The 15,390-nt window shown below is 40.9% G+C and overlaps 1 protein-coding gene across 1 annotated transcript in view; it reads left to right on the top strand.

Annotated features, from left to right (window-relative positions):
* The window catches only part of Eprs1 (glutamyl-prolyl-tRNA synthetase 1), a 66,131-nt gene that overhangs the window by 11,032 nt on the left and 39,709 nt on the right, over positions 1–15,390 (top strand). Inside the window, exons 5-12 of the mRNA XM_038348854.1 lie at positions 116–255; positions 1,133–1,227; positions 6,076–6,202; positions 6,827–7,019; positions 8,674–8,845; positions 13,290–13,523; positions 13,956–14,040; positions 14,872–14,931. Coding sequence (XP_038204782.1) covers positions 116–255; positions 1,133–1,227; positions 6,076–6,202; positions 6,827–7,019; positions 8,674–8,845; positions 13,290–13,523; positions 13,956–14,040; positions 14,872–14,931 — 1,106 coding nt within the window. The remainder of the gene's footprint in view (positions 1–115; positions 256–1,132; positions 1,228–6,075; positions 6,203–6,826; positions 7,020–8,673; positions 8,846–13,289; positions 13,524–13,955; positions 14,041–14,871; positions 14,932–15,390) is intronic.

Raw genomic sequence — 15,390 nt, 5'->3', positions numbered from 1 at the left:
TGCATTGCAGAAGCACAGCTGCAAACCAAACTCATCCACATAAGTTAGCTGGTAGAATCTCTGCTTTATAATTTGCCAGTTTACTAAGGATTTAAACAATTATGTTCACTAATAGGAAATGCTGCATGGCAGGAACAGGTGGAGCAGAACAAAGCTCTGGTCCACGTTAAACGCTGGTTTGGCTTTCTTGAAGCCCAGCAGGCCTTCCGCGCAGTTGGTACCAAGTGGGATTTTTCGGAAAACAAAGCTAGAGTGGTAAGTGAGTGTTTAAGTTGTTTTTGTTTCATTTTCTATATTGTGCTTGTAGGTGCACATGGGCTGTGGCGTGCAAGTCGGTCAGGTCTCTTCCCACCTGTGGGCCCCAGGGTCCTCATCATCAGGCTGGTAGCAGGTCTTTACCAGCTGAACCATTTCGCAGACTCTTAATTTTTTTTTTAAGTGCGGATGTTTCAGTCTAACTGAAACTATCTGTGAAGAGGTTCTTATTCTCACAGAAAGCTTATTTCCTGGGGATTGAAATATAGCTCAGTGGCAGGGTGTTTGCCTGGCCTGGTAAGGGCCCTGGTGTTGGGTCCATAGCACTGCTTTGAAAAAAAAAATTCAAAGGTTATTTCCATTTTTTAAAAAAACTTAGATTCTATTTTTGTTAAGTTTTGTATACCGTTAACTGTTCAACTACATAAAGCCCTGAACTTTATGCCTGTAAAATTATTTCCTTGATGCATGTTCTTCCATTTAATAAAAATTGTATTTTATGCATTGTTTTTTGGTACTGGGGATTAGTCCTACTATAAAGTGATGTCCCCAGTTACCTGCTTTAAAACTGCACTTCCTCCTTCATCTTAAATCTTTGCTAATCTTGAGCGCTGAGTTGAATCCAGGTTTTGAAGAGCCTTTTTGTGGTTTCTGTGGGAGGCTGTCAACATCCAGTAAAGCAGCAGAGGTCGTCTTCCCACCTTTTCAGTGTCTCTGCTAAGTGCTGTCTGGCTTCATTCCTGCTCCTCACTGGAGCTTGAACCTCTAAAGTGTAAGGGTGATCTAGTCGTCATCCTCCTTATGACCATATTTGTAAATGAATGTATTCATAAACATATAGCCATGGAAGCTTTGCTGTGTATGGTTTGTTTTTTAGGCACCCGACAAAAAACAAGATGTTGGCAAATTCGTTGAGCTTCCAGGTGCAGAGATGGGGAAGGTGACCGTCAGATTCCCTCCAGAGGCCAGTGGGTAAGGAAACGCCACCTGCTTGCAGCCCAGTGCTTAGTGCAGAGGCTCTGCAGCTCTAAGGACTCTGTTTCTGTGCTCATCCAGAGGTTAGAGGGAGTAAACCTAAAAGCCTCAATTAATTATTTACGGCCTATGTTAATTTGTAGTTCAATTACTTACAGCTTTGTTAATTTGTAGTTTTAGTTCATTAAGGCAGTAGGAGAGACAACATCTAAGTTTTATTTTAGAATCTTAAAAACAAATAAGAAAATACCCATAAATAGAAATTTTTAAATATAAATAAGAAAGTTCATATGTAGAAAAGCTTAGGTTTTGCTTGTATTTTGAGATTTTTGCAGCCTTTTTTCAGTAAGGATTTGTATTTATACTTACTCAGTCCTTTCTATTTATAGCAGATGTTAAGTAATATTTATTTTTCTAAAATAAAAGTAGGGGAGTTTTGGAAAATCTTTTTAGTAGCTTCCATAAATTTGCAGGTTTCCCAAACCTATTAACTCTTGACATGCACAGAAAACAGTATTTGACTAACTCATAAGAGCCCACAGATCCCGCCCTGCATCCCCTCAGGTTGAGTGGATTCCTTTGCCTTAGCATGTCTGTCATTCTGTTCTCTAGTCGGGCCTGTGATAGAATCCTTCCAAAGGTCCTAATATAGAAGTGACTCTCCCTGAAGCAGCCTCCCTGAGGAGTTTAGTCTTAGGAGAGCATTGCACTGTCATTTTGTGAATGAGATGTTTGTACTTCCTGAATTTAATTTCAGATCTTGCATTTTGTAGTCAAATCTTGCCTTACTGGCAGATCACAACTTTTCTTTCCATTTTCTGTTTAATAGTTCTTTTTTTTTTTTTTTTTTTTAAGATTTATTATGAATACAGTGTTCTGCCTGCATGTATGCCTGAGTGCCAGAAGAGGGCACCAGATCTCATCATAGATGGTTGTGAGCCACCATGTGGGTGTTGGGACTTGAACTCAGGTCCTGGAAGAGCAGCCAGTGCTCTTAACCTCTGAGCCATCTCTCCAGCCCTGTTTAATAGTTCTTTAATCACAGTCTCGTCACTAGTTGCAGTTTGAGACTCTGCATTGTGGGGTGGTGGTGGGGTGGTGGGACCAGATCTGATGTGGCCACAGCTCCTGAGCTCACTGTGTGGCACTCCCAGTCTTACTTCTCAGTTCTGGGGTTACAGGCCCAGGCCTTGAAGACCAGCCAGAATTCCACGTTATGTTTTAACTTTTCTGAGTTTGTCATTTCAGATTTTGAACTGAGTTCTAGAGAGAAGAAAATGAAAGGGCCTACACAGATGGCTCACGGGTTAATAGCCCTGGCTGCTTTGCCAGAGGACCCAGATTCACTTCCCAGCACCTGCCTGGCAGCTCACAACTGACTGGAACTCCAGTTTCAGGAGAGCCAATGTCCTAATGTCCTCATCTGACTCTGTAGGCACCAGGCACATAGACATACTTTGCTGCAAAACACCCACATACATAAAAATAAATTTTATTTCATATTTTAAATGTTTTACTTATTACATGTGTTTCTCAGTATGTGCTTGTCTGTATTTGTTCACCCTGTGCATGCAGGAGCTTGAGGCATTGTGAGTGCCAGGAACTGAACCTGAGTTCTCTGCAAGAGCAGCAAGTGTTCTTAACCCCTGAGCCCTGTCCAGCTCTTAAAACTGTCTAAAAAAAGAGAAATGAAAGAGAAATAGCAACTAAAAATAAAAAAATCTACAGACTTGATCAATGAGTGATTAATTGACAAAGTAAAATTTGTCACAAATGATACCTTACATGTTTTAGTTTCCACGTACATTTTAGAGCCCTGAATTTTGTTACTGTGCACTGTGAGGTCACAGTTATCCTTTTGAGTACTGACTTTGATCACATGTTGAATGGTATTTTTAAAATAATATTTATAATTATGCCATTTATCCTTTTCCCCCCACCATTGTCATTTATTAAAATTGTGAGTTTCTCATATTTCAGAGTTTGTAGTTTCAGAGGCCTTGCTCTGTTACAATAGAGGAGTTGGGAGTATAACCCAGCATCCAGTCTTGATTAGATTTCTTGCTTTTGATTACAGCCCCACATGCTGTTAAAAAACCTTAAATTTTTTTTTCTGTGTGCATGAAAACCAGAAGACTTGACTTTGCCTCTTTGCCTTTGTTTGGTTGTCTGAAGTTTTATTTTGCTTTGAGACAATGTCTCATGTATCCCAAGCTACCCTCAGACTGCTTTTGAACTAAACTGTTGCTAGGGTGACCTCAATTTCCCGATTCTCCTGCCTTTTAGGTTTGTGGGCTTGTGTCGCTAGCTATACTCATTTTGAGCAGTGCTGGAATTGAGCAGGGCTTCATGCATGCTAGGCAAGCACTCCCAGCTGAGCTGCGCTCCTAGCCCTTTTCCAGTGTTGTGAGGGAGGGCTGTCCTATGTGTGCCCTGGCTGAGTTGGTGTGCTTACTGTGTAGACAAGGCTAGTCCTGAACTCATAGCCTTCCTGCTTCAGCCTTCCAAGTGTTGGCACTTCAGATGTGTGTCATCACACTTACATGATACCTATTGTAACACTACCACGTGTTTATATAGTCACTACTCTGAGCAAAGGCACTCTTACTGTCTATTTTACACATGGTTTCAGAAGCTGACTCACATCATGTACTGAGAATGTGCCAGACTTAAGTTGCTGCCATCTGTTTCTAGAGTCCTAGTAACTAAAAATTATCCTCCCCGCCCCCATGTGTGTGCTGTATGGCAGAATGTAATGCAGGTCACTGCGAAGTATGTATTATAAATCTATTTTTAGAGCTGATTTGATGTCAGTTTTCTCTTGGGAAGGTTAATCTTATGACTAGTTTAAGAGTCCTGGTTGTTTTCCTGAGATTTGTCTTCTTAGGACTGTATGAACGGTTTCAGAGTCACACATGTCTTTAAACCATAAGAATTTTTTCCTGTCCACCCCACATGCAGGAGATCTGCCTTCAGTGTTGTAAATAAAGCTAGCACAGTAACTAATCACGGTAATCAGTGATTAATAAGTAATCACTGATTGTTAATAAAAAAATAGAAGCCTTATATTTATTAGCTTATTTGTCATGTGTGTATATGTATATAGGTACACATGCCTCATGTGGAGGTCAGTGGACAGCTTAGGAGTTGATTTTCTCCTACCATTGGAGGACTAGAAATTGAACTGCGCTTGTCCGGCTTGGTAGCAGGTGCCTTTACCCCCTGAACCCTCTCTCAGGCCCTACGTTCCTCCTCTTGACAGTGGTTATAGTAGTGTTACTGAATGTGGCACACTCGTGCCGTCTTCACGGTGTTTCGGTTTTTTTCTCAGGGCTCATGCCCTTCCTTCCTTCCTTCCTTCCTTTCCTTTCCTTTCTTTCTTTCCTTCCTTTTTTTTCTTTCTTTTTTTTCCCCCTAGCAGAATTTCTCTGTGAAGCCCTGGCTGTCCTGGAACTCACTTTGTAGACCATGCTGTTCTTGAACTCACAGAGATACATCTGCCTCTGCCTTCTAGGTGCTGAGATAAAAGATGGACGTCACCATTACCCAGCTACAAATTTATTTTTATAGTAGTTTTAGATTTATAAAAAGTTGGAAAAATAGGACAAAGTTTTTCTTAATGTTACTCACTTAACTCTATACATTTTGGGAATTCCCTATGTCTTGCTGATGTATAATCTTTTTTATTTTTTATGATATCATCCAAGACACCCACACAATTCTGTGGTTTATATAGAAAGTTGAATCACCAATCTGGAGTACTGCGTGAGTAAATGTCTAAAGAAAACTGCTTGATTTAGGTCTAGGGGTTCAGTTCAGTGAGGATGTCTCTGATATGGGCAAAGCCCTGGGTTCAATCTCTAGCACCACAGAAAGGTTTTGTTTGTTTTTAGGTCAAAAATGGTGCAGTGTCATAAATAAGGGTTTGCATTTTCTCCTCCAATATTGGTATATTAGTTGAGCTAAAAGATGTGCTTTCAAACTAGTGGCTGTCACTAAACATTCACTGTCGCTTCCACGGAAGCTAACTAGCATCTGTGAGAGCTGTTTGAACTTGCTTCAGACCTTGCTTTCTGCCTAGGTCACAGGGTCTTTCACAGTAAGATCTGGATGCGTATTTTTAGGTCGGGGTTACGCAGCCCAGGCTGTCCTGGAACCTGTGATCCTCCCATCTTTGCCTGCCAGTGCCTCACTGTGGCATTGATAGGGATGTCATTGCTGTGCAGTACTGTCAGCAGTGGATTTTTTTTTTCATTGTCAGCTGCCCATGGGAACAAATAGTTTATCTAGATTCTGGTTTGTAGAGTTTGGTGCTAGATTGGATCTTTGAGATCATTTAGTTAAAAATACTTTCATTGGCATCTGAGAAAGCTGAAAGTAGTCCAAACTCATAGCCTTTTCTCTGTCACAGTAATTTTCATGTTCTCAATTAGCCACCACAATGACTGACTGTAGCGGGTGCTTCTCCCTTAGTGTGAGGGCTTTGTTTCCAGCAACAGCAAATCTGAGAGGTGGACTACTGGGCTGTCTCAATGATGGTTTCAGAACGTTTCCTGTAAATGTCCATTCGTCTTGGGTGGAAAGAACAGCTGTACTTAGGGTTGTAGCAGTTGTAATACCTTGCCCTCTGAGAGCTTACATAGGAGTTGTACCTTATGGTTACACATCCATGTTCTAGTATATTGTCTGTCAGTCACGTTTTCTGTTGCAGCCCTGCTGGTGGAAAGCAAAATGACTGGGGAGTATTGGATGTTTTGTTTGGTTCTTATTTCCTCAAAGAGGTTAAGGGTAAGAATCTAGTTGAAGCGTGTTAATGAGTTTCTCTGTGAAATGTTTTTGTTTTAGTTACTTACACATTGGGCATGCAAAAGCTGCTCTTCTGAACCAGCACTACCAGGTTAACTTTAAAGGGAAACTGATCATGAGATTTGATGACACAAATCCTGAAAAGGAAAAGGAAGATTTTGAGAAGGTAATTAAAAGTGTAGTGATGACCTTTTTCTTAGAAAAGTTGATTAAAATTGGAACGTGATCTGATACCTTCATGGTATGAAAATAAACTTGGTTTCATAGCTGCCTTTCCCTCTCATCCCTATATTTCATGCCTGAGACCTAAGCCAAAAAGTAATAGCTCCCATTCCAAAAGACCTGAGTTAATTTTTTTTCCTCCAGTTATTGTAGAGTTTACTGGAATACTGTATTTTCCTTTGAATACCAATTTAACTGGAAGCAAGCTTCTTTTTTTGTCATTGTCTTGAGATTAAAACTGCACAGGTATTGTACGGTGTGGTTTTCTAGTCTATAGCGTCTTTATTCCAAGGGACTGGTAATATATTCACCGAGGGCCAGCGGTGCAGTTGCCACAGCACTTCCAGCTCTCAGCCAACAGCTCCACCTGGAAACCCGCTTTCGCAGCTGGAGATCTGGAGGCCAGTGCACTGAATAGGACGGCCTCACAGTGTGCATCATCCAGTCACTTCCAGGCTGTTTAAGACTGATGGTCTTTTATTACATTTGCCCAGAATAAATATCATGGGGTGAAAATGTGTAAGAAAGTGACAGATACCCTGATGGTTCCTTTGATTTCTTGCTGCAGGTTATCTTGGAAGATGTTGCGATGCTGCATATTAAACCAGATCAGTTCACTTACACTTCAGATCATTTTGAAACTATAATGAAATATGCAGAGAAATTAATTCAAGAAGGGAAGGCTTATGTGGATGACACTCCTGCAGAACAGATGAAAATGGAACGTGAGCAGAGGGCAGAATCCAAACACAGGCAAAACTGTAAGGCACAGTGTGTATCAGATTTTAATTGATGAGTTTTATTTCTCTTTTTAAATGAAAGATGTTCCTTAAGACACATTTAAGGTTATTTCTTTCTCTAATTCTTATGCCTTTTTATGTTTGTCTGATGCAGCCTTGCTGTGTGTAGCCTAGGTTGGGTTTTAACTTGAGATTCTCCTGTCTTGACCTCCTGCCCTGCTTGCATTCCTGTTCTCCTTTCTTTGCTTTGAGGATCTAATCTGGGGCCTGCACCTGCAAGGCTGCGGATCCTAGTTCCTGGCCTAACTTCTTACGACCTTATCTGCAGTATTACGTGAATCATCCATAGAATTATGTGCAGTATCGTCACTCTTAACATCTTACTTCTTTTTGTTTTTTTGTTTTTGTTTTTTGTTGTTGTTTTGTTTTGTTTGTTTTGAGGCAGAGTTTTTCTGTGCAGCTTTGGAGTCTGTCTTGGGACCCGCTCTGATGACAAGGCTAGCCTTGAACTCACAGAGATACACTTGCCTCAGCCTCCCAAGTGCTGGGATTAAAGGTGTGCACCACCACCCGGCCTAACACCTCACTTGTGTATGCAGTCTTTTGCATTTATTTCATTTGGAGGATTTTCTGTAACATTTATAGTTACTTTAATTTAAATGCCTAACAGTCCTAACAAGTTTGGTAGTGCGACAAGCACCATAACATGTGTGTGTGTGGTTAAAATAACATGAGTTCATTAGAACTCACACTGGTGCACAGTCACCTGACTACAGTCTGTGCTTCCTTTACTTATTTACACTGCTGTGATCACAGCTGACAGAAGCAGCTTAGGGCCAAGAAGCTTGAGAGGGTACAATCAGCTCTTAGAGAACAGTGCTCTGTCATTGTTGCTGGGAGCTTACAGTGTGACTTATTTATGTACTGGTGGCTTTGGAAGCATCGAGTGGGATCAGAATTGATGCCGAACTATTGCACTCAAAGGTATAACCCTAATCTTGCACCAGAAGTTCCATAACCTTCCAAAACTGTGCCAACAGCTAGGCCTCAGGTGTTCCCACAAAGAGCCCATAGGAGGCATTCCACATTCCAACAGTCACAGACAAATAGAAAGGCTGCCATATAGCCCAGGCTGTTGTTTAACTTGGTGTCCTGCCCCGGCTTCCCTGTGCTGGGCTGACAGGTTATATGGAGTATATAAATCACTATATCCTGTTTAAGAGACTACTTTACTTCTTATTCGTGACTTGTCCCTGAGCCTACAAGTCCAGCTTTTGTTTTGTTTTCTGTTTGTTTTTTCAAGACAGTGTTTCTCTGTAACGCTGACCGTTAGTTGTGCCCTTATGGGAAATGGGGCGCAGCAGAAGAGGAGAAAGCTTCTTCCTATGCTGTGTTAGTAAAATGTGTTGTCTTTATCTTTTCTGCAGCATTCATAGAGTCTGTTTCCTACAGGTACTGAGGTTTGTCTGTTTCTAAGATAGAGTTTTGCTGAGTAGCAAAAAACTTAGTCTCATCCTACTTTAGCCTCCTGAGTGCTGGGGACTACCACCACCATATTCTACCGCAATCAGCTATCAGTGCTACAGTGTTTTTAAACCAATGGAATGTGTCTGCAATACAAAACGAAAACTTGAATCAGTCAGATAAATAAGAATATACCTGTTATATATTACAGCTGTTGAGAAGAATCTACAGATGTGGGAGGAAATGAAAAAAGGAAGCCAATTTGGTCAGTCCTGTTGCCTACGAGCAAAAATTGACATGAGTAGTAACAATGGGTGTATGAGAGATCCAACCCTTTACCGCTGCAAAATCCAGCCCCACCCAAGAACTGGGAATAAATACAAGTAAGTGCAACCCTTTGCCCCTGCGTGAACGTGGAAGGAGGGGATGCAGATGGTCAGGGAGCCAGCGCTTTTGTTCTTCATGTGTGCGTTGTCTGAGTGGCCTGTTCTGAAGGTGTGCAATGCAGCCTGTCGGGGAGACTTTCTCAGCTATCTTAACATTTCTGTCACCAGGCGATGGTAGCACACGCCTTTAAACCCAGCACTTGGGAGGCAGAGGCAGACAGATCTTTGTGAGTTCAAGGCCAGCCTCGTCTACAAAGCTAGTTTCAGGACTGGCTCCTTAGCTACTGAGAAACCCTGTCTCTTGGTGGGGAATGGGGGGACATGGACACACGACACACACGTTTTTGTCTATAAAAATTCTTGACACTTTGTAGTTTTTCCTTTCTGACTTAAGTGTGTAAGTATATCTTTAGATAATATGTTTATCTCTTGTAATTTTTTTCTGAGCATAATTTGACACAGTAATAGTAGCACAAAAATTTATAGAAATATGAACAAACCAAGAAAAGAGCATGTGTTTTATTTAAAGTTTTAATTTTTTTTTCTTGGGGTTGTTCACAAATTATATTTTGTTTTGTTTTAAAGTTTCTGGTTTGGGGCTCATGCTTGCCAGGTGAGTGGCTTGCCACTAGCTAACATCCATAATTTTAAGTCTTTTTCTTTAAATAGGACACCCTTTAAAGTCTGTCTTTATTCTGTAAAATAAGTTGCAGAATATGTGTTCTTTTCTTTTAATTAACTTTATTATAAAAACTGTACCAGACCCTCATTCTGTACAAGTTAGTGCTCCTCTCTGGTGGAATAGCCGTCCTGAAGTCGTGCAGCTTCCCATTGTGTTTCACACTTTCACCACTGAATATGTCTTTATGTATCTGTGCACCACCAAAAATGAAAGATTCATGATAGGGTTAGAACTAGGAAAACAATTGCCTTTGTATCCTTTTTCAGAACTTGTGTCTGTTACCTGCATTCAGTCCTTCCTCGACCCCTATTAAATACTCATTCTTGTTCTATTTTCCACATGTACCCATGTGTACATTTGTTTACATATATATGTATATATATGTAAATAATGTATTATTGGTTAGGTTCTTCATGTGAGAGATAATACATAGTTTTTCTTTTTGACATTGTGTGACCCCCCCTTTGTTGTCTGAGGTTTCTGTCCTGCCTGGTTCCCACAGTCTTTCAGTCCCAAAGAAGTCACACAGAGGTCTATATTAGTTATAAACTGATTGGCCTAGTAGCTCAGGTATCTTATTAACTCTTATAACTTATATTAGCCTAGTATTCTTGTCTGTGTTAGCCACGTGGCTCAGTACCTTTTTTGGCAAGGCAGTCAGATCTTGTTTGCTCTGTGTCTGGACCACGATTGCAGACTGCGCTTTCCTCTTCCCAGAATTCTCATTGCCCTGCCTCTACTTCCTACCTGGCTACTGGCCAGTCGGCATTTTATTAAAAATAATACAAGTGACAGGATAAAAGACCATTGTTCCACAGCACCCCTTTAATATTATACATTTTAGGTCAATTCATTTTCCTGCAGTTTTTTAATTATATTTTTTCTTTAGCACTGAATAATATTTTATTTTTTATATATACACTAAATTTGTATTATCCAATCATCTGCTGATGGAGTTGATGGACAACTAGGTTAATTCCAGTTATTTGCTATAGTGAGTAAAGTAAGTAGCATGGGGGTGTTACATACACGTGTAAGGAAGCATGTGCCCAGGAGTCAAATAGCTGGGGCATATAAGCATGGGGGTGTTACATACACGTGTAAGGAAGCATGTGCCCAGCAGTCAAATAGCTGGGGCATATGGTACTACTATTTTTAACTTTTTTTTAAAATTAGTTTTTTTAGCCATATATTTTTCTCCGCTACCCTCCCTTCTTCCCTCCCACCCCCCATTTTTAACTTTTTGAGAAATCTCTAAGCTGATTTCCACAGTGGCTGTATAAACTTGCACTCCCACCAGCAGTGAGTAGGGTTCCTTTTTCTCTCCAACATTTGTGGTCAGATTTCATGTTAGTAGTCATTCTGACTGGGATAATGTGGTACCAAAAGTAGTCTTAATTTTATTTCCTCTGTGGTAGGGATATGAACACTTTCAAAAATACTTATTGACTTGTTGTATAAAACTGTTCAGTTCATTTGCTTATTTCTTGATGGGGGTTTATTTCCTTGGTACTTAATTTCTGCAATTCTTTGTAAACTCTGAATGTTAGCCTCTTGTCTAAAGTATAGCCAGCAAATATTTCTCTTTGTACATTTGTTTTTTTTTTGTTTTTTGTTTTTGAGAAAATGTCTCTTTTTCAAGACAGGATTTCTCTGTAACTTTGGAGCCTGTCCTGGAATTAGCTCTTGTAGAGACCAGGCTGGCCTTGAACTCACAGAAGTCCACCTGCCTATGCCTCTTGCTTGCAGGGATTAAAGGCGTGTACCACCATCGCCTGGCTTAATTTTTAAATTTAAGATTTTAATTTTTATTTTATGGAGTAAGGATGTTTGGTCCACATACATGTCTGTGCTCTACATGTGTGCTTACTGTCCACAGAGTCATCGGATTAAAGGTATGTGCCACCACCAGCCGGTGAGAAAGTGTTTTATTTTTGTGACATGAGATGGCCTTGAACTCACAGAGATCCTCCTGCCTCAGCCCAGAGTGTTGGGATTATAATCATGAGCCATTTTGCTTTTGTTTTCTTGAACTCTGAAGAAAGCCCTGCATATGAAACCACTGTACCTTGTGCAGGTTGGCAGATGTGAACTGACAGCTGGTTAATTTTTAGTTTGGGTTGTTGTTTTTGGGGGGGGGGGGTGGAGTGGGTGGGGGAAACAAGGATTCTTTGTATAGTTTAGCCTGACCTTGAACTCATGATCTTCCTGCCTCATCTTCTCGGGTATCGTGATTACAAATTTGCATTACCCTGCTTGGTATAATTACATCTTGAGTTGAATCTTTGTTTTGTTTTGTATGCATTGGTATTTTGAAGTTACAGACAGTTGTGAGCTGCCATGTGGGTGCTGGGAATTGAACCCAGGTACTCTGGGAGAACAGCCACTGAGCCATCTCTCCAGCCCCTTGAGTTGAATCTTAAAAATTAGAAGGCATAATGTAATAATATCTTTTAATAATTTAAGTTGACACTGTATATGCATTGCATACTTCATTTTAAGCAGAAACCACCTTTTAAAGTGCCCCCTCCCCTTTGATGGTGCTGCCATAAACCCAGGTCCTTCCATGTGCTAGACAAGTGCCCTACCAGCTGGTGTACTGGAATCTAGCCGGGCGGAAGCTCAGTGCTAACATTGCTTACCTCACATTCAGAAGATCCTGGGTCCAGTCCCCAGCACAGGGTGAAAAATAACTTCCATCTTAAATGGAAATTTTTGTTGCCTGCCTGTCTGCCCTCATTCCTTCCTTCCTACCAAAGTTCATTCCTTCTTCCTTTGAAGCAGTATCTGTCACATTTTGTAGTCCAGACTGACCCTGAATAATATATATTTGCTATTACAGAAGTACTATAGAATTTGCCAAACTAATACTGAACTATGTATTAAATTGCAAATTTGCTGACTTATTCCAGTGCTTGGGAGGTAGAGGATTGCCATTAGCTCAAGGCTAGCCAGGACTATATAGTGAGTCCTAGGCTAGACAGACCTATATAGTGAGAATTGCCTCAAAAAGTAAAACCAGGGGGGGCTGGAGAGGTGGTTCAGTGGTCAAGAGCACTGGGAGTTCTTCTAGAGGACTTGGATTCCCAGCAGCCCATGACAGCTCACTCCAGTTCCAGGTTATCCACTGCTCTCTTCTGGCCTTAGCCGGTACTGCACATACATATGCGGGCAAAATCCTGAAAAAACAAAATAAAAATAACAGTTAAAAATGTTTATTTTCGGGGCTGGAGAGATGGCTTAGCGGTTAAGAGGACTGACCCTTCTTCCAGAGGTCCTGAGTTCAATTCCCAGCAACCACATGGTGGCTCACAACCATCTATAATGAGATCTGGTGCCCTCTTCAGGGGTGCAGGTACACATGCAGGCAGAGTATTGTATTCATAATAATAAATAAATCTTAAAAAAGTTTATTTTCTACCTCATAATTCTCAAATATATCAAAACATTGTTATCTTTTTATTTTTTTTCTTTGTTGTTTGTGTGTGTGTGTGTGTGTGTGTGTGTGTGTGTGTGTGTGTGTGTGTTTAAATAGTGCGTTTTATGCAGCTCAGGTTGGCCTGGAGTCTGTAATGATCTTTCTGCTTCCATCCTCCCAAAGGTTGGGAATACAAGTGTGAACCACCATGTCCAGCAAAACAAAAACAGTTCTTTACTATGTGAGGAATTGTATTTTAAATGAGCATGCTGCTAATGTTTAAGATGAGGAAGATAAAATAGTCTGTTTATTCAGAAAAACATTCTCTTTTTTTCTCTTAGTGTTTATCCAACATATGACTTTGCCTGCCCTATAGTGGACAGCATTGAAGGTGTTACTCATGCCTTGAGGACAACAGAATACCATGACAGAGACGAGCAATTCTATTGGATTATTGAAGCTTTAGGCATAAGGAAGCCATACATCTGGGAATACAGTCGCTTAAACCTCAACAACACAGTGCTGTCTAAAAGAAAACTCACATGGTTTGTCAATGAAGGACTAGTGGACGGATGGTACGTTTAATATCGCTTAGAGTTGACAGAGCAGTCAGGCTTTGCCGTAGCAGAGATTTTTTTTAACTACTTGTAGGTGTCAGGTTTGACTGGGAAGTAGTGGATAGACCTGTGAGCCTGTAAGAGTCCTGACTCGTCTGATTCAGCCACTGCCTTAGGGTCTCCCTCTCCCTTGATTTAGATGCTGTAGCATGTGTTGTCTGCAGTGACCATGGCATAGGAAAATGAGAAGTGCGCTTGGCACGTCCTCTGATTGTGGATCTTAGCATTAATCAAGAGTGGTTGTAACTCTGGTCTTTCATAGAGATGGTCATCACCCTCTACATCCTCACCTCAGAAGTGTGACTGTGAGATTTTTCTCTCAACTGGGTGCTGTTCTGAATATAATTTAGTATTCCTTAGACATCTGTTTAACAGTGGGCCTGTTTCCAGGGATGACCCTCGGTTTCCTACAGTGCGCGGGGTTCTGAGAAGAGGGATGACAGTTGAGGGGCTGAAGCAATTCATCGCTGCTCAGGCAAGTTACTGTTTCTTTTCCAGCAATTCCTATTAATATCCCTTTCGTTGTTACCTCTGTTCTTCCTGTTCCATGTTTGTGTCACCACGTTCACTGTGAGACTTGTTCATTTTGAGATACAGATTCATTCTTTAGTTCATGATGACCTTGAACTTCTGGTGACCTTCCTGCCACCAGAAGTTTCTTGAGTGTTGGGTCTACAGATGTAATCCCAGACCATCCAGGATGGGTTCCCTTCCCCACCCTCCAGTCTTACTGTGTATCCCTGGTGGCTTGGGAATTGCTCTGTAGATCGGGTTGGCCTTAAGTCTATAGAGATCTTCTTGCCTCTGTCTCCCAGTGCTAGGCTTACAGGCACATGCCACCATGCCTACCTAAGAGTAGACTTTGCCCAAAGGGAATAAGTTAATGTTTTATAGTAAAAAATTGGGACAAAAGTATTTTCATGCAGTGGGAGTCAAGTGTCAGCTCTGGCCAGCCTACAGGATGGCTTCTGACAATAAACTGCTATTAGGCTGCACACTAAGGTTTCAATTTCAGTAGCACAAATTTGCAACTATTGTGTGTTTGTTAGTCTAAGCATGCTTGACTTGAAGCAAAATCTTCTGATTATTTGTTAATTTTTAGTTTATATTTAGTATGTGTATGTGTGTATAAACATGGAGGTCAGAGGACACCTTTTAGGACATCATTCTCTCCTTCCACCATGTTAGTCCCAGGGACTAAACTTAGGTTGTTAGACTGGTGACACACACCTTTACCCAATGAGCCATTGTGCCAGCTCTCTACTAGGTATTTCTCATTCTTAAACTGTTTTTATTGCTTTTCTAGGGCTCCTCGAGGTCTGTTGTGAACATGGAATGGGACAAAATCTGGGCATTTAACAAAAAGGTACCCACTGCCCTTCCTCTGCCTTGCTCTTGAGTAATAGACACGCAGAACTCACTGGTGTGCTTAGAGCAGAGATCAGGCCCTCTGAACAGTGTATCATTGTGCAGTCTTTCAGGAAAATGGAATGTTTTCCTTCTCTAAGTGGATAAGGGCACTAAGCCTACTAATCACCCCAGCAAGGAACAATTATTGAAGCAACAAACTAGGATTTATGGGAAATGGTAATAGTTTTTCCTTAAACTTTTTACAAACACTCTGCATTTCATTTTTCTGCTTTCAAGCTGCGAGCTCTCTGTAAGAAGGTATCACTTCATCCTTGTATTGCCTTAAACATAGCTGTAGTGAACATAGTACATGTTATAGCCCGAGGAACTATACAGCTTTGAAGCACAATCACATTTCTGTAGCGATTTGCTCAACAGACCTGTTGACAGTGCATCATCCTTAGTTTGCCAAATG

Source organism: Arvicola amphibius, chromosome 12 (genome assembly GCF_903992535.2).
Source record: "Arvicola amphibius chromosome 12, mArvAmp1.2, whole genome shotgun sequence".
In the NCBI taxonomy this organism is placed as follows: domain Eukaryota; kingdom Metazoa; phylum Chordata; class Mammalia; order Rodentia; family Cricetidae; genus Arvicola; species Arvicola amphibius.
The sequence above is the reverse complement of the archived record's forward strand: the minus strand, read 5'-3'. Positions and strand labels throughout refer to the sequence as shown.